Raw genomic sequence first — 26,563 nt, 5'->3', positions numbered from 1 at the left:
ACCCACAAGTAGTTGAGAAAGGCCTAACCTCTCACAAATGCATGCAATTATGCTTATCATATGGGGAGACTGGGGTCAAGGCTCCAGATATTAATTATAACATAGCCCTCCGTTATGACCATTTCTATTTGCCATAATTTGAACCTTGCTATTTATTGCCTATTGATGCTGTCTTTATTACATTACAGCATACATTTGGGAGACTTGTTTTCCCTAAAAATCCTACACGCAGGTAAAACTCAGGATTTACAACTTATTACAGAATCCAACAGGTTTTCAAGAAACTAGTTACCATTCCGGCCCCGCTGTGAGGTAGCAAATATTAAGCACGTTCATTTCCATTTCCATTTCAGCCGGGAGCCTTTCCCCGTCGGTGGCTTTTCGAGGGCAGCGAGTTAAATTAAAATTAAAATGTTAATCAATACGAATGGTAACTTTTAAGAGAAAAAGCTACTCCATGACTTAAACACTTGAGTTATATTTCAGTTGAACAGTTATTCCAATAGGCTGGAAATTGCTTGGCGGAGTTTGGAGTCTTCCTGATGTCACCAGTCTGTTAAAAGGCCCAGTTTGTGTGTACCCCACATTTGAAGCTTCTGGGAGATAAAAAAGCGGTCTGCGCTCGCGGGCCGTTGCACGCCGCGGGAGCCCGGGGCTGGACCCTGGCTCCGTTCCCCGGACTACTAAAGTGCCAAGGCCGGAAGGGTATGAATGTTACTCTGCTGCTTTGGAGGCGAACGATCCAGTACGGACCTGCTTCATTTCTCGGCAGATTCCCAGCGCCCGACCAACTTCCCCACCCCGACGCAGGCCCACAGGCCTTAAAGCACACGCGTTCCCAGCACACGACGGAATTCTGCGGCCACGTCCGCCAGGACCCTAGTCCCGCCCTGCGCCGCCCTCCAACCCCCGGCAGCCCTCCGGGGCTCCGCGCGTCCGGCACCGGGTCCTGCGTCTGCGCGTCGCGGCCAGCGCGGGGCGGGGCGAACCCTGCCTGGCGGAAGGGGTGGGGCAGGGCCGCACTTCCGTGGCTTCGGGAGGGTGAGTGCGGGGTGGGGGTTGCGCGAGGCGTCTGGAGCCCGAGCTGGCTCTGGCCTCCCGCCGCCGGTGGGGGCCAACCCCAGCGTCGGGGGCGCCTCCTGGAGGATTTGGGATGGGGGAGGGAAAAGGAGAATATTGTTGGATTGGGCGATATTAGGAATGCGGAGTATGTGCTGACAGGAAGGCGTCGGCAAGTTTGGTTCAAAGGGAAGGGTCGCGCTGTAAAACAATATTTTAAAATTTACATCATTTTAGTCAGGTTTGTGAGCTTACTGTTGTGCCACAGTAAGGAAATTTTGGTGAGGTTGCTGGCTGGTCCCTTGCCGATGCCAAACTTGGTGAATGGTTAACCAAAGGATGGAGAGGGAAAAGGCACGATAGTCCAGTGTAGCTACAATCAAAGAGTGAAATTAAAACTTGTATGGAATATAATCTAGGATGTAAAGTAGGTTCATACTGAAAGTCACAGAGTACCTAGACTTTGTCAAGTACTCTGGAAAGGCATGGGCTAAGTCTCTTCTAGCAGACATACCGTATTCAAATAATTTATATTTCTTATTAGCAAATGAAAGACCACCTAAGCAAAAATGCCATGATAAATTTTTTTATTATCTTTCTTAAGAGTTGTGCCCTAGTACATATACATAGGAAAACTGATCATTATAGCTCTTCCAAGTTGGTAGGAAATCAACTTTCCTGGAGGCCTGTGAAGATACTAAATCATTTTGGGTCATCTGCAATGTCCACAAAGTATTATTTTATTTTATTTTATTTTTTTCAGTTTATTAGTGAGGGAGAGAGAGAATCCCAAGCGGGCTCTTCATTGTCCGTGCAGAGCCTGACTGGGGCTTGACCTCAGGAACCATGAGATCATGACTTGAGCCGAAATCAAGAGTCGGATGCTTAACTAACTGAGCCACCCAGGCTCCCCCCCAAATATTCTTTTATTAGTAAACAATATTGTTTTGTGCTCAAGGTAATAAGAATTTTAAAAAGGGAACAATTCAGTTATTTTTAGGGCTGTGTTCTGTTAGAGGCAAAACATGCTAAAAGTTATGTAACCATAAGAAATGTAAATATCATCTTGAGATATTTGAAGACTAAAGAAAACCTATATTTGGCATGGGAAGGACTGGCAACTGCTTGAAACATTTGCCTGTTAGCTGACTGTTCCTCATATAGTCATGTATGAGGATATGTGGGTCCCTCATATATAGATGTACATAGGGCTCCCCAAGACCATTTTGGATTTGAACTTGGGTGATAGCAATCGGGGTGAATGAAAACGTTTAATGGTGATGAAATTTTAAAAAATAGAGATTTACCAAACAGATTGAAACCTAAAAGTGGAAATTGGGAAATGTGAGTCGTAACTGGAAATGTGATAAAAGGTATAGTGGACAGGGAACCTTAGAGTATTTCCTGCATGAGTTCCGTATGTGTTCAGTATTACTCTTATATAACAATGACCTATTTAAAAGTTGCTTGTTTAAAAAGTCATTCTGCTCTACCAAAATTTCCTGAGATTATTTGAAAAGGAGAATGTAAAACCTTCTGTGGGGGATGGTGGGAGATGGTAAACAGATTAATGGCACCTGACAGTTTATCTTCTAATCAAAAATGATTACCATTGAGAAATGGAAACACATGGTGTAACACTGCATTGCCTGTATGAACTGTGCTTTGCTGCAGACACTGACCTAAGGTATTGATTTTGGAAATCCTGTATGCTTTTTCTTGCCAGGGTAGTTATTGAAATTGAGAATATTCATTGGATCAATTTCAACAAATATCCCAAGTCAGACTGGCTGCTGCTGAGCAAATTTTTAATGAAGGAAAACATCCATATATTGAAATAAGACCTTAAAAAGAGAATCCTTAAATAAATATATATTTACTGTAAAATCTAGCAAAATGTATGTTTTCAAACATTGATTAATTGAGTAATCAGCATAATGGAGTTATTGACCCATACAAAATTCTAGTACACATTCTTTTATTCTGTGAGCAATAAAATATGCTGTGGGTACAAAGATAACTCATAGTCTAGGCAAGACTAACAACTTAACAATGTGACCAGCATTATAATTGAGGGATGTAGCCTGCGTAGGATGACAAGAGATATGAGTGACAACTGAAAGGGCATGGAAAGGGGCAGAGAACTGTTTATAGAGGAGACACTTGGGTTGATTTTTGAAGGCTGAAGAGGAATTTGTGAGATGATTAAAGGAGAGAAGGGATTCCAATCAGAAGGAACATCATGGACAATGGCCAAGATGTTTAAGAGTGGTTTTTCTGGGACCTGCGTGCAGATCAGAATAGTTATAGCCATGTGGTAAAAGTGGAGGAGGGGAATGAATTAAGTTGGAGTTGGAGAGTTATTATTTATGTAATAACTGTCTTAGCTGGATTGTAAACTTTATGATGTCAGAAGCTATGTTGGGCACATATACCGATGTATAGCACAGTGCCTGGCATATAGTAGGTTCTCAATAAATAGTTGCTGAATAAATGAATGGCTGAATCCCAGGAAAACTTTTTATTTATTTTTTTTACAGATAAGGCAGAGGGGACTTTTTAAGTATTTTAAACAGAGGAGTAAAATAGACCTACATATTATGATAAGTGGTAATATGGTCATAGTAGATGAGCATTTTTCAGGCGTAAGGTTGTACCTGTGGTAGGTTGTAATCTGCATTAAAAAAAAAAAAAACAGAATAAGAAAGGTAACATTAGAGTGTATCACGTGAATTAGCAGTAAGAAATGTTTTGTGAAACTTTTGTTTCAGCTATATTCCTATTTGTTGGCCTGATGTAAGTGTGTTTCTTCCCATGGACCGTGATCAAAGCTTGAAAGCCATTATAGTAAGGTGGGAATGAGGGTGGTGTAGAGGGAATGGATATAAAAGAAGTATTGGAGGAAAACAAATGTGATTCTTAAAATGTTGCTGTCCATGTGAACCTTTTGCTTGAGAGGGGTTTCACTTACCAACTCATTTTAGTATTTTTGCCCACTTGGTGTTTTTCACTGTATATTAACAAATTGACATTCTGGTTTATTACAAATGGCAATGCTTTGAGAGATCTCACTGAATGTTGTAAATGCTGCAAAATTTCTCTTGTATTTTGGTAGTACACAGCTTAAAATTGTAGGTTGAGACCTCCACGATTCTCAGGAATCATGAAAATTCATTGAAACAGTTTAATTTGATTATTGGCCAAGTTTTAAAATTTCTTTCCTTAAGAAAGCAGGAGAAGATGCTTAGTTACATGTGCAGATGGGAAGTCTTTTTCCCTACCTCCATAATTTTGCTACTCTAAAGGCTTAGTCTGTTCTGTAGGTGACATATTATAATGGTGGAGGGTTGTTCAGACAAGGCTGAATTACACTGGCTTTAAAAGAAATTATGGACTTCTTCAAAATCTGGTTGATTCATTAAATTAATGGGTTTAAGTATGTTATACACTGAGTTATCAGGTGTGAGTTATTTGTGGAGTGAAAAACATTTAAAACTTGTATAAATTTGGCTTATTCTATCACCTAATATACTATTGGGATCTCCTACTGGTAAGGTTTGTACAGAAGATGTAAACTAATTTTTCATTATGGCTTAAGCAAAAAGAAAAAAAAATGAAGATAAACAGCCTGCCATAATCATTCTGTATTTAAATGTAAGGGGTTATTTGGTGTTCTCTTGATGTGACATGACACCACCTGTCTTCATATGGATCTGGATTTTTTTTATTGTTATTTTTATTTTTTTAAGTTTATCGAGAGAGAGAGAGAGAGAGAGAGAGAGAGAGAGAGAGAGAGAGAAAGCACAAGCAGGGGAGGGGCAGAGAGAAGGAGAAACAGAATCCCAAGCAGGCTCCACACCATCACCATCAGCGCAGAGCCTGACACAGGTCTCGAACCCACGAACCGAGAGATCATGACCTTTGATTCAAGATCAGGATTGGGACACTTAACCGACCAAGCCACCCAGGTGCCCCATAGATCTGATTTTTCAAATCCATAGTTTTTCCCAAGTTCTGCCGTTAGTTGTGAGGCCTTAAGTCAATCAGTGTAACTTTACTGAGCTTCACCTATAAAATAGAATCTTGTCTGCTATTGTGAGGCTTAGCTGAGGAAATGTATACAGGAATGTCTCACACATGATAAATGCTCAGTGAAAGGTAACAGCTGCTGCTCTGCTATTCACATGGTCCAGAAGGTTTGGGGGCAGCAAGAAAATCAGCCCCCAGAGATTTGAAGGTGTAAAAACCTTGAATTATATACATCTGGGTAGCTCTTTGGTTTTCGCAAAAGAATGGGGGAAAATGATATCATCTTTTTCCTGATTCTTGTCACTTAAAAGCCATTTAAGATCTGTATTGGTATCAAAGGACAGAGAACTTCATAATCCCAAATTGTGATAAACTCTGCAGTGTAAACCATAAGCTTGTCAGATAGTTGGTCTGGATTTTCTGAAAAAGACTTTGATTAAATTATTGTAAGAAATAACTATTCTAAATGTTAGAGCAACTTATATTACTATTTATTAGACAGTTTTTAGTTTCATCTCATTTATTTAGGGAATACTGTTTGTTTGCATCATTAGAAGTGGACATATTTTCATCTCGTGAACTCTTATTACTGGGTTTTGATTGCTTACAAATTTATCTTTCTGTTTTTCTGTTTTGGAAGATTAGTTAGATGTCAAAGGTGCCTTGATTCAAAACAGGGAACTTAGAAGGTAGAATGTTTTTAGATCACACAGGTTAAGGAGGTACTCACTTTCCTTTCAAGTATATTAGATTAACATAAGTAGAGAGTCCACTCATGAACCTTAAAAAAATTAACCGATTACTATATGCCTGGCATTGTGCTGGATTCCGAGGAAACAGAATAAGACACTGTCTCTTCTCTGGGACAGTCATTGGCTGGGCTGAGGGATCAGAATTGGTGGGGAGAGATCTGTAAATAGATAAATCAGAAAAGATGAATAAAACGTTGTGGAGCTTTGCAGATAGAACAGGTGACTGCCTGGGAAAGGTGGGGGAAGATGTGTCCTAGAAGAGGTATGTTTGAACTGAGTAGGAGTTTGTCATGCAAAAATGTGGAAGATAAGCATTCTGCTAATTTAATTAGCATTCTGCCGAATTTTTATTATAGCATATAGAATTTTTGTGTTTGTTTTTTAAAGCTGCCGTCCTCAAAAATGGTTAGTAGCCCACGTATATCACATTATTTCAGAGTTGAACTTCATATCTTAATATTATGTTGAACCTCATATCTTAATATGAGAATTCTGGTAGAACCTGTGCACAGAAGCATAGCTAAAATATGATTATCACTTTTTTCACCTCGTAAATAATTCTTTTTACTGGGTTTTTGAGTATATATGTTAATTTTATGTTTAATTGAGAAATTGACATATAAATATACATTGAATGTAATGCTGTTGGTCATAGTAACTGTTTAAATTAAGGACTCATCAGGTTTGATTCTCACATTATGAAATCTCAGTGCAGAAGGAAGCAAGTTACAGATTACAGATACAGACAAAGGTAAAAATTAAATCATGAATAGTTACTAGACATTTCTTATTAAAAGTATACAAATTCTGTGTTTTATCTTTAAAATGATTTTTTTTACTATAGCAACTGTATTAGTTTTCTTTTGCTGCTATAACAAATAACTATAAACTTCATAGCTTAAAACAACACGAATTATTCATCTTAGAGTCCTGTAGGTTAGAAGTCTGACGTAGGTTTTACGGGGCTAGAATCAAGGCATCTTTGTTCCATCCTAGATGTTCAGCAAGGGTGGGCTGAGTCCTCCTCACGTGACATCATTTTGCTGTTCCACCTCCCTCTTTCATTTTAAAGGACTTTGGTTATTATATTGGGTCCACCTGGATTATCCAGGATAATCATTTTATCTTAAAGTCAGCTGATTAGCAACCTTAATTTCATCTGCAACTTTAATTCTGCTTTGCCATGTAAGGTAACATATTCACAGGTTCCAGGGATTAAGACAAGGACATCTCTTGCGGGGGGCGGGGAGCTTCTGCCTACAACAGGAACATATACTTCTTTTAAAAAATCAGAAAAATATGATTAACCAAAAAACAACATATAAGCACTATAATACCACTCATTTATAGATGAAGTTAATGTTTTGACATATGTATTTCTCTGTATGTGTGTTTGTATGTAAAATTCTATGAAAAATGGTGTAACACCTTGTTTCCAGTCACACTTTTGGTAATCCCCTTTGGGCTCATGGATTTAAATCACACCTAAACACTTAATGATTCTCAAATTTACACTTCAGCTCTGACCCCTTCCTGAGACTAGTAACACAACTGCCTACTCAGGATGCCACTTGGATATTTAGTAGGCATCTTAAACTTAACGTATCAGAAACTAAACACGCCTAATCTTACCCAAAACCTGACTTCCTGCAGTCTTCCTCAGTTCATTAAAGGGCAACTCCATCTTTGCTGTGGCTCAGGGTAAGACCTGTGCCTCATCCTTGACTGCTATCTTTCTGTCCCGTCCTATATCTCATTCATTAACAGGTCCTTTAGAATTCATCCAGAATCCTGATTTAACGCCATCCCCACCTGGTTCCTGTCCTCATCATTTCTCATCTGGTTATTGCATTGATCTCTTAGCTGGCCTTCCCATTTCTGTTCTTGCATCCCCATCAGATCCTTTTAAAACAGAAGTCACATCAGGTTCTCCTTTGTCCTATCGCTTCCCTTCTCAGAGTTCCTCCAGTCCTATCTATAGTTGTATGTCCCTCTTTGGCCTTCTCTCCTATATTTCCCCTCTTATTAATGTCTAGCCACACTGGCCTCCTTATTTATATGTCTATTATCTGTTTTCTCTTACTAGGATGTTAGCTTTATGAGGGCAAGAACTTTGTTCTGTTTTGATCATTATATCCCCTAGACTATTGCATGACACATGGTAAATGCTCAAGTGTTTCTTGAATGAGTGCTTTATAATTTTCTTTCTCTGTCTCTCAACATACTACTTTCTCGTTTTTGAGCATAGCTTTGTTGGGTAATGAATCAGTCATGGTAAAATTTGTTAAAGGGAATGTTTTAAATAGTTATAATTTTTTCTTAGACTCTATAGACAGCATCTCTCCTATGGGAGGATAGGACTAGGATTGGTAGTAAGAATGTTCTGTATCCTGGTCAACATTTCCTCTTCTCTGCGCTTTGGCTCTTCCGAATGCTGCCACTGTCACTGCATACTTTTAAAAAATGCTTTTTACTTGCTTTGGGAGGGGCAGGGTTACTAATACCTTTTAGTCAAAAGACTTCTCCTTTATCCCAAAATAATTTATTAAGAAAAAATGCCACAGAGAGTCAAAAGACCTGAGTTTGAATCCTGGCCCGCCCATTGGTTATGACTAATTTAGTTACCTAACTCACTCTTGTTTTCCTTCCCTTGTTAAGTGAGAATAAATAATAATAATAATAAATGTCATCATAGAATTGTCTGGGGAAATAAAGTGAAATGGAGTATTTGAAAATGGATTATAAGCTCTTGAGTGACAGGCAGGTGGGAAATGAAATGAGTTCAGATCGGCAGCCTTTTTTTGTTTGTTTGTTTTTCAGCAACTGCAACTTGCCAGCCTCTGTAGTGAGCTTTGAGGATTCTAGTGTGGACAATAAGGTCTTGAATCTGACTTGTCTTTCCCTTAATGCCTTGCCTAAGTCCAGGTCCTCATCATCCCTTTTGGGTCTTTGCTAGGGTTTCCTAAACTGGGCTTTATGTTACCAGGGTCTAATTACTCTTCTTACCACCATTCCCGGTGTTATCTCCTAAAAACCAGAGCTGATGGTGTCACTAACCTTTGTATAGATCACTGTTGTGTCTCCCCTGCCAACAAGGCAAAATATAGCTCCTTGGCCTCGGTTTACATCCTGTTCCAGCTTCATCTCCTACACTAGTTCCATATATAGACTAGGCTTCTGCCTCACTGACTTGTTCAATCTTCTCTGATGGCAGGGAAGAGACCAATTTCCATTTGTGACTCTGTACATTAAGTCATCAGCCTGGAAAGCCTGTCTCGTCCTTCAGTTTTTGTTTTTTTTTTTTGTAATCCTTTCAGACTTAGCCCTGACATTGACCCCTCCATGACTCGAACCTTCTACTCCCCAAGGAGAGTTAGTTTCTATAATTTTCTCTGTTCCCACAGCCCTTCATGGGTTCTTTTTTTTTTTTTTTTTTTTTTGGACATGGTGTTATTATTATTTTTTTATTTTTTATTTATTTAATTTACATCTAAGTTAGCTTATAGTGCAACAGTGATTTCAGGGGTAGATTCCTTAATGCCCCTTACCCATTTAGCCCATCCCCCTCCCATAATCCCTCCAGTAACCCCTCTGTTTGTTCTCCATATTTAAGAGTCTCTTCTGTTTTGTCTCCCTTCCTGTTTTTATATTATTTTTTTTCCCTTCCCCTACGTTCATCTGTCCTCTGTCTTAAAGTCTTCATGTGAGTGAAGTCATATGATATTTGTCTTTCTCTGACTAATTTCGCTTAGCAAAGTACCCTCTAGTTTCATCCATGTAGTTGCGAATGGCAAGATTTCATTCTTTTTGATTGCTGAGTAATACTCCATTGTGTGTGTGTGTGTGTGTGTGTGTGTGTGTGTGTGTGTACACCACTTCTTTATCCATTCATCCATTCATGGACATTTGAGCTCCATACTTTGGCTATTGTTGATAGCACTGCTATAAACATTGGAGTGTATGTGTCCCTTCAAAACAGCATACCTGTATCCCTTGGATAAATGCCTAGTAGTGCAATTGCTGGGTCGTAGGGTAGTTCTATTATTAGTTTTTTTGAGGAACCTCCATACTGTTTTCCAGAGTGGCTGCACCAGTTTGCATTCCCATCAGCAGTGCAAAGAGATCCTCTTTCTCCGCATCCTCGCCAACATCTGTTGTTGCCTGAGTTGTTAATGTTAGCCATTCTGACAGGTGTGAGGTAGTATCTCATTGTGGTTTTGATTTGTATTTCCCTGATGATGAGTGATGTTGAGCATTTTTTCATGTGTCAGTTGGCCATCTGGATGTCTTCTTTGGAGAAATGTCTATTCATGCCTTTTGCCTGTTTCTTCACTGGATTATTTGTTTTTGGGTGTTGAGTTTAAAAAGTTCTTTATAGATTTTGGATACTAACCCTTTATCTGATATGCCATTTGCAAATATCTTCTCCCATTCTGTCGGTTGCCTTTTAGTTTTGCTGATTGTTTCCTTCACTGTGCAGAAGCTTTTTATTTTGATGAGGTCCCAATAGTTCATTTTTGCTTTCGTTTCCCTTGCCTCTGGAGACGTGTTGAGTAAGAAGTTGCTGCAACCAAGATCAAAGAGGTTTTTGCCTGCTTTCTTCTCGAGGATTTTGATGGCTTCCTGTCTTACATTGAGGTCTTTCATCCATTTTGGGTTTATTTTTGTGTATGGTGTAAGAAAGTGGTCCAAGTTCATTTTTTTCTGCATGTTGCTGTCCAGTGTTCCCAGCACCACTTGCTGAAGAGACTGTTTTTATTCCACTGAATATTCTTTACTGCTTTGTCAAAGATTAGGTGGCCATACGTTTATGGGTCCATTTCTGGGTTCTTTATTCTGTTCTACTGATCTGAGCGTCTGTTCTTGTGCCAGTACCATACTATCTTGATGATTACAGCTTTGTAATACAGCTTGAAGTCCAGGATTGTGAGGCCTCCTGCTTGGCTTTCTTCTTTAAGATTGCTTTGGCTATTCGGAGTCTTTTCTGGTTCCATACAAATTTTAGGATTATTTGTTCTAGCTCTGTGAAGAATGCTGGTGTTATTTTGATAGGGGTTGCATTGAATATGTAGATTGCTTTGAGTAGTATCGACATTTTCACAATATTTGTTCTTCCTATCTAGCAGCATGGAATCTTTTTTCCATTTTTTTGTGTCTTCTTCAGTTTCTTTCATAAGCTTTCTATAGTTTTCAGTGTATAGATTTTTCACCTCTTTGGTTAGATTTATTCCTAGGTATTTTATGGTTTTGGGTGCAATTGTAAATGGGATTGATTCTTTGATTTCTCTTTCTGTTGCTTCATTGTTGGTGTATAGGAATGCAACCAATTTTTGTGCATTGATTTTATATCCTGCAATTTTGCTGAATTCATGAATCAGTTCTAGCAGTTTTGGGGCCGAATCTTTTGGGTTTTCCATATAAAGTATCATGTCATCTGCAAAGAGTTAAAGTTTGACCTCCTTCTTGCCAATTTGGATGCCTTTTATTTCTTTGTGTTGTCTGATTGCTCAGGCTAAGACTTCCAATACTATGTTGAATAACAGTGGTGAGAGTGGACATCCCTGTCTTGCGCCTGACCTTAGGGGGAAAGCTCTCAGTTTTTCCCCATTGAGGATGATATCAGTATTGGGTCTTTTGTATATATGGCTTTTATGATATCAAGCTATGATACTTCTATCCCTACTTTCTGGTGGGTTTTATCAAGAAAGGATGTTGTATTTTGTCAAATGCTTTCTCTGCATCTGTTGAGAGGATCATATGGTTCTTGTCCTTTCTTTTATTGATATGATGAATCACATTGATTGTTTTGCAGATATTGAACCAGCCCTGCATCCGAGGTATAAATCCCACTTGGTTGTGGTAAATAAATTTTAATGTATTGCTGGATCCAGCTGGCTAATTAATATTTTGTTGAGGATTTTTGCATCCATGTTCATCAGGGAAATTGGTCTATAATTCTCCTTTTTGGTGGATCCTTTGTCTGGCTTTGGGATCAAGGTAATGCTGGCTTCATAGAAAGAGTTTGGAAGTTTTCCTTCCCTTTCTATTTTTTGGAATAGCTTCAAGAGAATAGGTGTTAACTCTTCCTTAAATGTTTGGTAGAATTCCCCTGGAAAGCCATCTGGTCCTGGATTCTTGTTTTTTGGCAGATTTTTTATTACTAATTCGATTTCCTTACTGGTTATGGGTCTGTTCAAATTTTCTATTTCTTCCTGTTTCAGTTTTGGTAGTGTATATGTTTCTAGGAATTTGTCCATTTCTTCCAGATTGCCCATTTTGTTGGCATGTAATTGCTCATAATACTCTCTTATTATTTTTTTTATTTCTGCTGTGTTGGTTGTGATCTCTCCTCTTTCATTCTTGATTTTATTTATTTGGGTCCTCTCCTTTTTCTTTTTGACCAAGCTGGCTAGTGCTTTATCAATTTTGTTAATTCCTTCAAAGAACCAGCTCCTGGTTTCATTATCTTTTCTACTGTTTTTGTTTTATTTTGGTTTGGTTTCAATAGCATTGATTTCTGCTCTAATCTTTATTATTTCCTGTCTTCTGCTGGTTTTGGGTTTTATTTGCTGTTCTTTTCCCAGCTCTTTAAGGTGTAAGGTTAGGTTGTGTATCTGAGACCTTTCTTCCTTCTTTAGGAAGGCCTGGATTGGTATATACTTTCCTCTCATGACCGCCTTTGCTGCGTCCCACAGGTTTTGGGTTGTGGTGTTATTATTTTCATTGACTTCCATGTACTTTTTAATTTTCTCTTTAACTTCTTGGTTGGCCCATTCATTCTTTATAAGGATGTTCTTTAGTCTCCAAGTATTTGTTACCTTTCCAAATTTTTTCTTGTGGTTGATTTCGAGTTTCATAGCGTTGTGGTCTGAAAATATGCACAGTATGATCTCCATCTTTTTATACTTGTTGAGGGCTGATTTTTTGGACATGGTGTTATTTATTCTGTGGACTTTTGAAGTGCTGAGATTATGTCATTTAGGGTACGATAATGAGACTGACAGTCCACCTAAGAAGGTGTAATGGATTGAATGGTGGCCTTCAAAAAGAAATCCATGTCCTAATCCCTGGAACTTGTGAATGTGACTTTTATTTGGAAAAAAAGGGTTTTGCAGATGACATTAAGTTAATGATCTTGTGATGAGATCATCTTTGATTATCTGAGTGGGCCCAATTCAGAGACAAATCTCCACACCGAGGACAGACATGAAGAGAAGGCCAAATGAAACCCGAGGCAGAGACCTCAATTGTGCATCCATGAGCCAAGGGACACCAGGGGCCACTGGGAGGGGCAGGGAACCGTCTTCCCCTAGAGGCTTCAGAGGGAGTGCAGGCCTGCTAACACTTTGATCTCTGACTTCCAGCCTCTGGAACAGTCAGAGAATACATTTCTGTTGTTTTAAGCCACTCAGGTTGTGGTTATTTGTTACAGCAGCCCTAGGAAACGAATACAGCAGGTCAGAATAAAATGACTGGAACATGGTAAAATGTCATTGTCATCACCCAACAATAACATCATCATCACTATCATTCTTAAACCTAGCCTGGGACCTGAAAAGTAGCATACACCTTGAAAATAGTGGTCGAATAAAAATACATTTCTTCCCTGTGAGCTTCCAGTCTGTGATAATGGTGGAGGTATTGTTGAGAAGTATGCTTACAGTGAGCTTCCAAAATAGATCCCCCTCTGAACTTTTTTGTTTTAAATATCTTTTTTGTATGTTTGTGTGAAGGGTGGTAGTGGATGTTTTAAATTGTTTTTTAGAACCATTTTTTACACAGTTTTCCATAAACTGTCCTTTTAGAAGAAGACTAATTTTGTACAAATAGAAGTCATATTTCCCCCAAAATAGAAAAAATGATGAGCAGTTACAGTTCTAACAATAAAAAATACTTAAAATGTCTTCTTTTTCCTGTTAGAATGTTATTTAGTAAAATTGATTTCATGCTGATTGGTCTTGAAATACAATTTAGAGAGGTACTTTGGAGCAATCAAGTAATTTATTTCATTCTGCTACGAGGAACTGAAAACCAAAATTTTCAAATAATCATAAACCCGAATTTGGTAGGCCATATGTATCATTTGTATGTAAATTGTAGTTTGCCACTGGAAGCTAGATCTGTGACCTAACTCTTAACCAAAGTTTTATAAATTGGTATAATAATAATAAAAGCTAATGCTGTTGATTTAATAAATAATAATAAAAGCTAATACCTCTGTATTTTCTTGACCCTCCATGTACTATGTCAGCTTTTGTTGTCAAATACAGTTTGGAGTGGAGAGTATCAGTAAATCTAAATAAAGCATCCTCATCTAATTCCATAGTGGTTCAAACTTCAGTGTGCTTATTTCTCTACAGAGATTCTGATTCACTGGGGCTGGGAGTATGCAGTTTTAGTAAGTGCCAGGCGGTTCTGGCCATGGTTTTTAAAAAAATCCTCTTTTTTAAATGTTTATTTTCCAAAGAGACAGAGACAGAATGCGAGTGGGTTAGGGGCAGAGAGAGGAAGACACAGAATCTGAAGCAGGCTCCAGGCTCCAAGCTGTCAGCACAGAGCCCGATACGGGGCTCGAACTCATGAGCTATGAGATCATGACCTGAGCCAAAGTCAGATGCTCAACCGACTGAGCCACCCAGGCACCCCTGGCCATGGTTTGAGATAGGCTGATCTAGTTACCATACAAACCTCACAGTTCATTTCACATGGAGGCCCCGGTGGCGGTGGTGGTGGTGATGATGGTATACTTATGTTAGGCCATTCTTTGAATATATAATAGGGTGAGCCTATTGAATACATACATTTATCTAAACTTAGACCTCAAGTGCCTGCACTACTAAGCACTTTTTTTTTTTTTTTTTTTTTTTTTTTTTGTAGAGAAAGAGTAAAAGGCTAGCATCAGAGGGATTTTTTTAAACCTTTTGAATGAGTTTCAAAATAGGGTATATTTGATCTGAGGAAGTTGTAAGGTCTGTAAACAGAAGAAAATAAACATGGCATAGAATTTCTACCCTACAGGGTTTTTTTGTATATTTTTTGTTTCGAAGAAAATTTTAATGTACATTGTATTTCACAGTAACTCCATAATTTAGGGCTACTCTGGTTGTTAACTGTAGGCAAGGGTGGGGGGATCTTCTCTCATGTTTGGTAAGAAACTTTCACCTATTTGTACTGCCAAGAAGCCTGATTATGTGTGTTTTAGAATATAGAGAAACCACTAAGCTTGCAGTTTTACTAACTTCAGAATCTTAATTGTACATTGAACTGGCAAAAATATGTTTTCTTCTTCTAGGGAATCACAAATCACATTGAGCCAAAAAAACATCCAGTGTTTTCTGCAGTTACAAACAAAATGAATATTCCCATGCTACTACAACACCCTCACCGGCATTTCCTAAAAGGCCTTTTAAGAACACCTTTTCGACGTTACCACTTCATCTTTCACTCAAGTAGTCATCGCGGATCAGGAGTCCCTTGTGCTCAGCCATTTAATTCTCCTGGACTCCATTGTACAAAATGGATGCTGCTGTCAAATGGTTTAAAGAGAAAATTATGTGTACAAACAACTTTAAAGGAACACACAGAAGAACTTTCTGATAAAGAACAAAGATTTGTGGATAAACTTTATACCGGTTTAATCCAAGGGCACAGGGCCTGCTTAGCAGAGGCCATAACTCTTATAGAATCAACCCACAAGAGGAAAAAAGAGTTAGCCCAGGTGCTTCTTCAGAAAGTATTAGTCTACCACAAAGAACAAGAACAAATAAATAAAGGAAAACCACTAGCATTTCGAGTGGGTCAGTCTTTTTTTTCCCCTTTATGTCTGTTCAGTAAATATTTTTCTACATTTTGTCTGTTTTGAAAGAGGTCTAAATAGTTTTCAATCTAATGGGAATTCTTTTTTCCTTTTCAGAATTTTGGGCTGGATTTTAAATGCCTTTTCTTTGCAAATATTAGTCTTGTTATGTTGGGGGGTGGAAGACTGTCATGGTCATTTGAACCAAGGCTCTGTATTTTAAGAGAATAATATAAGATTTCTATTTTTGCAAGAATCATGCTGTGGCTCCCAGGATAGAATATGCATATGAGGAACTTTTACAGGTTTACTTCTCTCTCTTGGTAGTCCTTCTGCTTGATAGTCTAAAGTAAATGCCTTGGTTTTGTGTTTCTATCAACTGTAATTATTCTTATCACATTTCAAAATTCTACCTCTCAGGTGTTTCATTAGTTTCTATGGGCAAGCCTCTTTCAGGTACTTTTTGTTAAAGTTTCTGGCAGTTGCTTGGCTCTAAGCACAGCCAACTCAATACCAAAATGTATTTTAAAGGAGGGACCGTATTCATTTGCTATCTAAACTATTAGATGTTCACTCGATTTCTTGAACAGTTGACTAGATTCCATAGTTGTAAATAAGCTTGTTATATATATTTTTTAATCGCGCATTATAAAACAACGTAGATGTGTTTGGGTGGAGTGAGAGCTTTTCATGATGGCAAAATAGGTGATTCCAACCAACTTTCCTACCAAAAAGAACTAGAAATGGTGAACAAAGTGCAGAAATTGAATAAATACACTTAAAATACACTTAAAAGTTGACTGGCATTGCATTAGACTTACATCTCAGTTTATTGATGATATGGGATTAAAGCCTCCTAATTTTTATGGTAACGGTATGAATTTTAAAGATAATTTCAAAAAGAGTTCACCAACCAACATTTGTATTGGTCTGCGTTCACACATCCTATTCTGCCATCACTGAAGGAACCCTCATTTTGACAGTACTACGTTGGGTGTTAATAATCTTTACGTATTGCAGACAGACAAAATAGCAGACTCCGAAAGAGAAATTCCAGCTATAACAAAGTGTTTACTTGATAAACCTAAAAGATATTTGAAGAGAGAAGGTCCCAGAAATATCTAGAGTTAACCAGCAACTCACACATAACTAATAACTCATAAATTTTCATTGCTATTCTGGTTCTTTTATCTTGGTCTTATGAGGCCAGATAAACCTGTGTCTCTGTGGTAGTTATTTTATTACCATCATAAATACGAGTAACAGATTCAGCACCCGTACCGATGTTTAAGACAGAGACCTGCCCTGAAAACTTCAGTAAGGAGCCAAGCATACCATATGACGTACACATACTTTTGAATATAATTACAATTAAATGCTTAAGTTTTATATACTTTGTGAACATAACACATATATCTCTTCCTTTATGCCATATGCTGTTCGAAACATTGCAAACATTAACATCTAATTCTTGACGACAACCTGAAGAGATAGGTGCTATCATATGCATTTTATTGCAGAGGAAAAAGGCACAGAATGGTTAAGTAACTTCACCAAGATTACATAGCTCAGAAGAGGTGGAGCTAGAACTGGAACTGGCCACCTGGCTGCAGAGTGTGCAGTCTTATCTGCATGCTCTGTGAACTCTCCAAGCAGGGGAGTTTTCTGCCTCTCTTTAGACAAATTAATTTTTCCTGGATCCAGTTTATAGGATATATTTTGAGTTATGGGTGGGAAGAAACAAATTATCCTTCATAAATAGAAAATTATTTTCTCAGTCACTGGGAATTTCTAGAGTAGTGAGTTGTTTTTCCACTGGGAAGATAAAAGTACAGCCCTGGGGTAGGTGGAATAATGACTGGTCATGATGAGAGGTGGGCAGATGTTGAGGGAATGTAGCACATTAACGACAGAGGCAATAAAGTCTGTCCAGAAAGATCTGAGTTATGGTAAAAAGGCATATCCTATTTTATAATCTTATAAAGTGAATTTGGTGAACATATGGAGCTCAGGATTGTTTTCTTCCTCTATATTACTCAGGAACTAGATAAATAGTGTTTTGTTTCATTTAGGAAATGTGAAATACATTAATAGGAGTTTTAATAAATTAGGAGAAATAGAAGGTAGTCTATTTGAATAGAACTTATCATAGGGCTGATTTCATTTCTTAAATTAGAAGGATTCTCTCTACTGTAGGATTGTCTGGGCCCCCTGGTGCTGGAAAATCAACCTTCATAGAATATTTTGGAAAAATGCTTACTGAGAGAGGGCACAAATTATCCGTGCTAGCTGTGGACCCTTCTTCTTGTACCAGTGGTGGTGAGTATTGCTGATTCTTTTTAAACTGCAAAGCAGGGGCTCGTGGGGCTCTCTGTTATAATTTAGTGGGAATTTGCACAGTCAGGTGACTTCTAACCTCTAGTGGAGTTTGGTCTCACTGAAAGAAGGGAGTCCTAGGGGCAAGGTGGAGATTGAGGGAGGTAGTTTGGGGTATTAGGCTCCTTGGCTAGTGGGTAGTCCAGGAGTAGCCTGGCTACTTAGAGAACTAGGAAAACAGGTGCCAGAAGTTGAAGATCATCAAAAGCAAATTTGAGCCCTCTATCACACCTGAGGCCAGGCCCCTACTTCCCTCCTGTTGTTTCCTCCTGGCAGGATCAGCCCCTATGCAGTTCAGAAAATGGGTCCGTCTATTCATTGCCTTTTTTCTTATATTGTTGTAACATCTCTTAAGCTTAAAAGAAAATCTTATTGCTCTTTACAATTTGTCACCCGTTAATATTACATGTTCGGTTCAACAGAAAGCTCTTAGGGGGTCCATGTAATATACCGCTGTTGTCCCTACAGCACTTAGCATGGTATGTCACGTACAGTGCTCAGCAATTACTGATTCAGGGTCACAGTCATCCGAGTTTACTCACAGCTCATCAGAGATACGATGAATAAACTTAGTTTCCCCAAAGGATCATTTAAGGAAAACATAAAGCATGCCATATAAATAGGAAGGTTTTTCTTCCCTTATCCCTCTTTATGATCTAGGCTTCTCACATTGCAGTTATTCATTTCACAAGTGTTTGAATGTCTGCTATAGGCCAGGCATTGTACAAGGAAGGTACCATGTTGTGTAATGGTGAATGAGACACAGTCCCCTGGCCTACGGAGCTCTGTATCTTACGAGGGAAACAGACATGTACACACAGGCCATTACAATGTAATGTGTGTTGTGGCGGGGGGAGGGAATACAGGGCACTTTGTGGAAATGTTTGGTTTGCATACGGTGGGTTTAACGCTAAAAAATAGAGATGATATAATCATATTTTAGGGGCTTTAGGTCAGTAGAAAGGTGGACAACAATTCCTGTCACCACCCATTGAGAACTTTAGCTGAGAGTATGCACGGTTTTTGATTCACTAAAATAAAAATGTTAACCATAAAATAAAATTGTATTTACAACGTTCAAGATTAAATCCATATCAGTATATTATCTTATTTTCAGTCTAAGAACTTTGGTAAAGGTAAGTATTTGAACAAAAAATTTTTTTTCTTTAGTGTTTGTTTATTTTTGAGAGCGGGAGCTCAAGCAGGGCAGGGGCAGAGAGGGGGGACAGAGGATCCAAAGCAGGCTCTGTGCTGACAGTGGTGAGCCTGATGTGGGGCTTGAATTCAAGAACTGCGAGATCAGAACCTGAGCCAAAGTCAGCACTTAACCGACTGAGTCACCCAAGTGCCCCAGAACAAATAATTTTTTTTATGGTGGCTCTCATTTTCATATAGGTGAGAGATCCTTTTTTCTCTTTTCCTTTGTAGTATTCTAGAATACTTGCAGTAGCAAAAGAAAACCATAGCTTGAGATAGTGATAGCAGGTATGGTGACAAGATAGTCTGATTAAAGTTGCATAGCTATGTGGTTCTTAATTCTTAAACTAAAAATGAACATCCCTTTCTCAGGTAAGAAAAAAAAATACATATATAGACTTTGAAAGAAAAAAATACATGGGGATAAACAGGACACTATAAGTTTACATTTCTACTTTAATATTGCTATAGGACTGTGCATTTGAAAGTAGCATGATGCCAAGGTTGAGAAGCATTCCTTTTTTGGCCAGTAGTCAACCCTTGTTGTGTTTTGGATTCACAGATTCCAGTAGTAGCTTTGAGACTTCCCTTAGGGTCTGCAAGTGACAGTTTTGGACTCACTGGCTAAGACAATTATATGGGAGAGTAATTTCATAATGTTTAGTTCAGTGTGTTAAGATCTATAGGATAATAATTTAAAGTATAGCTTTGGCAGATTGTCGACTTATCCAGAGATGATTTCATGTAGAAAATTGTTTTAGGAAAAAGTTTTAGAAAAACATCTAAATATTTTTAGAAAAAAGTAAATAAGGTAGTTGAGATGCATGGTAGGCGTGTGCTCGAGAATTAGAACCTATGGGAACTCTAAACTGGAGTCATGAGTGGAGAGCTCATATCTTTAAGGAACTTCTCAATGTTTAGCATCAACTTTATGTGGAAAAGTTAGCTCTTAGGCAGAGTGAAAATTGAAATTCGGGTTAGAACAGCACTACACCTCCAATGTTGTTATATGGCCAGAGGAAAGTAAAAGTTAAAGGAAATTTCAACAGTTCCAAGGCTTTTATTTTAGTCTTTTAGAATTTGCAAGTAGTGACGTTTACCAAAATACTGTCGTAAACCTTGGAACATCATTCATTCTGTACCATAGGTATTAAATTAATTGCCTACTGGGAACCGGCAGTCATTACAGAAAATGTAAGATGTGGTTCCATGGGCAAGGAACTTATATTAAAGCACTGGCACTAATGACAGTCTTGGTATGGGACACTGAACGACGCTTAGCAGTATCCTTGGCCTCTACCCACCAGATGCCGGTAGCATCCTGCCCCCTGTTGTGACAAGTAAAAATATCTTCAGACATTGCCAGATTTCCTCTGGGGTCATAATCATCTCCAGTTGCAAACCATAAAGACAATAATGTTAAAAGGACAGTAAAGAAGCTGTCTTGGCTGGAATTGGAAGATTGATTTGGGGGCAGTGGAAGCTGAAATTGGACGGGTAAGGTAGGGCTGCATTGTGAGGGCCTTTAGTGTTAGACTGAAGAATCTAGATTTGAACCTCTAGCCAATGGAAAGCCGTTATAAATTTTGAGGGGCTTGAGGTGTTAATTTGACATCATATACACTGTGTGGCGCTAAAGCTCAATTATATGAAATGATTTTGAGATCTTGGGAGAAATGTCATAAGGCACTTTCCCTGGGAATTGGCTGATTGATAATTGGCCCCTATAGGTGTTCCATGATTATAAAATGTAAATGTGTGTTTTAGGATCACTCTTAGGTGATAAAACCCGAATGACTGAGTTATCAAGAGATATGAATGCATACATCAGGCCATCTCCTACTAGAGGGACTTTAGGAGGTGTGACAAGGACCACAAATGAAGCCATTCTGTTGTGCGAAGGAGGGGGATATGACATCATTCTTATTGAAACCGTAGGTGAGTATGATTTTCTGTTTCATAACAATGAAGTACTATAACAAATGCTATATAAAGATGAGTGACAGCTAATACCATTTTGTTCATTGAGCATATATTTACTAACGGTGTCATTAAATACGAGGTACTGTATCTTGGATTCTATAGGAGATATGAGAATATGGGCTATCATCCTTACCTTTAAAGAAAAGCCATGTGTCTGGAGAACTGTTACACAGGGGTGGTGTGTTGTAAGTACCAGACGAGAACTGTAAGCATTGGAAACGATATTTTAACATAACACCTATTTTGTTTAAAGCACATTTCACATGTCTTCAATATTCGCTCAGAAAATTCATGTAGCTGGGTACCTTTTTAATACAGGGCCATGTTTTACTTCATCTTTATATCCCTAGCACATAGTTATACCCAGTGAAAAATACTGAAATGGAAATCCCAAGAAATTCGCCTTCCTCTGGAGAGACAATCCACTATTACTGAGTGATAAATGTTTGTGACACAGTCTGACTTGGGTTTGAGGGATCATGGAAGACTTCCAGGAGGAGGTGACAGTTAAAATCCATCCTGAAGGAGGAATTGGAGTTAAATAAAATGAAATAAAGAGAATGAGAGGACATGGCCCATTTAGAGAACTGCAGTTTGCTCAGGAGATTTAGCGCATAGAGTGTGGAGGCCGGGCATGAAGAGAGATGGGGCTGGAGACTAGAAACTCCACCATCTAAGGGTGGATGGGGGAAGAGTTGCCCATGCGGTTGTAGGAGAATCAAGGTAGAGGACCATAAGAACCAAGTGCATGACCTGGAAGTTGCATTTGACTGCTTGTCCCAGAGACTCAAAATCAACTGTGCCTCAAACAGAGAGTGGTTTATTTTTTGTAAACAGAAGAAACCTGGAGGCAGGCAGTCCCAAGCAGGTCTGGTCATTGTACAGTGCCCTCGGTGTCCCGGGGTTTCTGTCTCTGCTCTCCATTCTTAGCACTTAGTTCCCATCCTCAGGGTTGCTCATGGTTAAAAGACAGCTGATGAAGCTTGAACTGTCACCTCCACCTAGGTAGGGGGAGGGAAGGTGGGGGGAAGGGGTGGGCCCCTCCTAGCTGGGTCAGCTCCCTTTCAAGAACTTTCCTGAAAGCCCCATCTAGTGACTTTGGCTTTCACTAATTAATCATCTCTAGCTGAAATGGGTTCAGGTGACTGTGGGCTTTCGCCTGGTACATCGGTGCTTCTGACAACATTGGGATAAGGAAATAGGGGAGAATAAATATGGAATGGACAACCAGAAGTCTCTGCCACCCCAACGGACAGAATTTCGAGAGGAGTTTCAGTGAAGCAGGTGATGTGGAAGTCAGATTTAAGTGGGTTGAAATTAATGTGAAGTAATGAAGTGAAGACCAGTGAGCACACGTTGATTTTTTTTTTCTAGACACTTAGGTATAAAGAGAAATGAGAAATATGGTGATAATTGGAGTAGGTTGTGAGTTTTTGTCTTATTTTTTTCCTGTTTGTTTGGTTTTCAGATGACAAAGACATGAGCACAATTCCTGTCAGGTGTTGGGGAACAAGAGCCCGTAGACTAAGGAAGTTAAAGATAAAGCAAGGGCAAGAGCACAGAGGAAGTAGGAAGGAAAGAGAGGGTAACCTTCAGCCAGTACTTCTTATACTGCGACTGGAGAGGAGGCAGTGAGCAGAGCTGGTGTTCGGGCCCGCTGATCTGCAGAGGGTGGGGAGGGAAAAGCTGAGGGGGTTCTTGCCTTTATTTCACCGCCACGTAGGAGTCATGGTCATCATGCGGGGAGATTATGGCACAGTAAATGTTTGTAATAGCCACTGTGAGAAATGGGAAGGCAGCTGACTGAGGGCGTTTGGGGGCATTGCTTTTACCAGGCAGTGAGGAGGAGGTAGCAGATGTTAGACACCATGATCCTGCTGTGGTGCCTGTTCTCGAGCCATTTCTCCGGCACGCTTACGGAGGAGAGAACACGGGTAGTTGGACTGATCCATGGGTGGGGGTTTGTGGGGCTCACAGGAAGTTGAGAAGGCAAGAAAGCTGAACATCTTGACAGACATGATCTAGGGTTAGAGCCACATTGCTCAAGCTGCTTACTGCTGAGAGGGAAGCCAGGAAAGAGTTGGAAAGGGGGAGGAGAGAATGGACATCTCGATGTTCTCCATTCAGCCAAGACTAAGGCTAATGGGAATAAGCGAAGGGGAGAGCTGGGAAGGTCACAGTTTGCTCCTAGGAAAGCAGTGCGTTTAATAAATTCTCGAGAGGTGGGGTGTTTAAAGTGGGATCAGGCTGAGTGTGTGATCGTGGGTACAAGTGAATGAAGTGGAACGGGAATGGTGGTCAAGGTAGTTGAGAAAGCAAATTACTATGAATATTTTAGCATATAGTTGTGATTTACAATTGCAGGTGTGGGTCAGTCGGAGTTTGCTGTTGCTGATATGATTGACATGTTTGTTTTACTACTGCCACCAGCAGGAGGAGATGAATTGCAGGTAATTATATTGACTTTTTTTTCTCCCCAAACACAAAGTATACATCTCTGAAAGTACAAATTTCCAGTGTTGTACTTCTGTAAATTAAGTTGCTGTTAATGTAGGGAAAGAAACAGCATTCATATTGGCTAAAGTACCTGAGTCAAAGACAGATTCTCTATGTTTTTTCTCAACTTACAGTAATAGAGTTTATGACCTCGAGCTAACCATACAACTTAGATTTTTCCACCCGCAACACGGGAGTGAATGGAATACGTGGACAGCTCCAGCCAAAAGAGACTACTGTTGTGTGGGTGTTTGTAGTACAGAGACCGAGGCACTGTTTGCTATCAGGTTATTTTTCTTCAAATGTAAATTGGAGAAAAAATTACAAACATTAAGGAAAACCTCAAAGACTTTGTTTATGGAAATGCAGATGTTAGCGATAGGTGTCTTCTCTTTTTAAGCACTTAATGACGGATGATTTTGCATCCTGCAGTGTTAGCTCATGAGAAAGGGAACCCATCATGAGTCAGTGTGAATTGTCTCCTGCCACTCATTCATGTTGTGTCTTAATGACATATTTAATCGTGAATGTATCTTAGCATGTTAGTCTCTAAACTTGGAAGAGACATTGTAGATGACTTCCATAATCCCAACAGCTGGTGGTTCTGAGTAATTTCTGTTGAGTAACTGTAATTCCTGGAACCCAGGGTTTAGGAAGATGTAGAGGAAAAGTTAGTTAATAAAGTGCGTGACTCTCAATTGACTATTGTCCCATTTTTGGCTATAATTAAATGAAGTGTTTCTGATACATCACTGTCTTTTTCACTTTAGGGTATCAAAAGAGGCATAATTGAGATGGCAGATCTGGTAGCTATAACTAAATCTGATGGAGACTTGATCGTGCCAGCTCGAAGGATGCAAGCAGAGTACGTGAGTGCACTGAAATTACTCCACAGGCGTTCAGAAGTCTGGAGACCAAAGGTTAGCTTGCCTTCCTTTCTGCATTTTCACCGAGTGGATCATGCACATTAGAAGAGAGGATGCAAGTCCCAAGCTAGACAGATAATCAATCTTTGCTTGTATGTGAGATTACAATTTTAAAATTATGACAAAGCCAGAGTGTGCAGTCATGATTTTAAATCTAATCCTTCAACCACTAGATGTCAAAAACTAGATGTGAGGGGATAGATTAGATTGCTTAATGCTTGACTTGAGCCATTTGGAAGTGATAGCAAATCCATTCTGAAAGGAACCATTCTTAAGATTATGGAGCAATTAGTGATTTGATTATCTTTATTAGAGTTTGAGTAGGAGAGAAGAGGCTTTTGATGTGATAGCTTCCCTTCCCATTATGCTTGTTGGGTGCTATTTTCAATAAGAAAAAAAAAGACAAATTCTGTAATAAATGGTACGGTAATATTGATGTGGGCAGCTTTATCTGCAGGAGGACACTATGTTATTAAAGAATAAGCTACAGTCACTACAGTGAGAACAGCCACAACCTGTCTTCCCATCAGCTCCCGGTCTCCCTGGTCACATTGTCTGCGTTGTACTTGCAGGTGCTGGATGCTCAGTTCTTGGCACCTGCTGAATCAGGGAACTCTGACAAAGGGAGGGTATGGGGCTATTTTCTCAACTGAGTTTCATGGTCTGGCACTCAGGCCTCAGGGAAACCCACCCAGCCCTGCCCTTCTCATCCTCGTGACGCTCTCGCAGTTTGTCTGTGTTGCCCCTGAAGACCATCTGAGCGACCCTAACAATTGACCAGAATAGACCCTGGGCTAGAGATTTTGAGCTTGAATCAGTGTCTTGTTTCTGCATGTATTTAGTAATCCTAGTAAGTGACCTCAGTCTGTTTCTCAGTATATTCACTTCAACACAGTGATAAAATGTCTCCGTTTCACTTGCCTATTTTCATACACTTTAAGACTTAATTGGCAGGAAACCAGACTCCCCGTGAAAATGTTTTCTATCATTTTAAGTAAAACGGTCTTGGGTTCTTCCCTTTTTAATAGGTAATTCGTATCTCTGCCAGAAGTGGAGAGGGGATCACTGAAATGTGGGATAAAATGAAAGAATTCCAGGACCTCATGCTCGCCAGTGGGGAGCTGACTGCCAAACGACAGAAGCAGCAGAAAGTTTGGATGTGGAATCTCATTCAGGAGAGTGTGTTAGACCATTTCAGGACCCATCCCGCAGTCCGGGAGCAGATTCCTCTTCTGGAAAAAAAGGTTCTCAGTGGAGCCCTGTCCCCAGGACTAGCCGCAGATGTGTTGTTGAAAACTTTTAAAAGCAGAGACTTGTGAAATGTATCCTATATAATGACTTTATGTGACATTGCATAAAGTATTTTAATATTAAAGGTCACTTATATGCCTTTATTTTCAGCAGTTATTTTGTGGTGCCCTTGGCCCCATTTGTGAACTATGCTTGAAAAGTCAAAGAATGTTAGATATGGCTGGCAAAGGTCAGGCAGTCGGCAGTATTTGTAAGGTACCTGTTGTATGTTACTGATTTCCATTTCTTTCTATTCTCGTACGCTGCCATGGCAGCTGGTAGGATAGTTTCTTCTCATCAGTCATAAGCAGAGAAAGCTGAGGAGAACAAAAGAAGGTCATGTACCTTCTTTGATTTCTTTGATTCCATATTCGCTGAGTTTCCAGAGAAAATGTAAGCAAGAGTGACCACATTTCTGAATTCTTACTTCAGGCTAGAATCATACACGGTGGATTTCCAAGAGCTGAAAATAATGACTGGTGTTTAGTGTACCGGAGTATTCTAGCAATTTCTGAAATGGCTGTGTACACCAGTAACAAAACAGTTGGACTGTGTAGTGATGTGAACACAGTTTTTTTTTTTTAATTAATTTATTTTTTATTAATGTTTATTTCTGAGAGAAAGAGAGAGAGAGAGACAGAGTGTGAGTCGGGGAGGGA

General features: G+C 39.3%; 1 protein-coding gene across 1 annotated transcript; it reads left to right on the top strand.

Annotated features, from left to right (window-relative positions):
- Window positions 1-1,005: 1,005 nt before the first annotated feature.
- MMAA (metabolism of cobalamin associated A) lies at window positions 1,006-26,563 on the top strand. Its single transcript, XM_047857367.1, has 7 exons — window positions 1,006-1,041; window positions 15,133-15,637; window positions 17,833-17,955; window positions 20,977-21,147; window positions 23,557-23,642; window positions 24,459-24,608; window positions 25,643-26,563. The coding sequence occupies exons 2-7, from the start codon at window positions 15,193-15,195 to the stop codon at window positions 25,931-25,933; spliced, it is 1,266 nt and encodes a 421-aa protein (XP_047713323.1). The 5' UTR covers window positions 1,006-1,041; window positions 15,133-15,192; the 3' UTR covers window positions 25,934-26,563.

The sequence above is a fragment of the Prionailurus viverrinus genome, chromosome B1 (assembly GCF_022837055.1).
Source record: "Prionailurus viverrinus isolate Anna chromosome B1, UM_Priviv_1.0, whole genome shotgun sequence".
In the NCBI taxonomy this organism is placed as follows: domain Eukaryota; kingdom Metazoa; phylum Chordata; class Mammalia; order Carnivora; family Felidae; genus Prionailurus; species Prionailurus viverrinus.
Note: the sequence above shows the minus strand (reverse complement) of the source record. Positions and strands in the feature narration are given on the sequence as shown.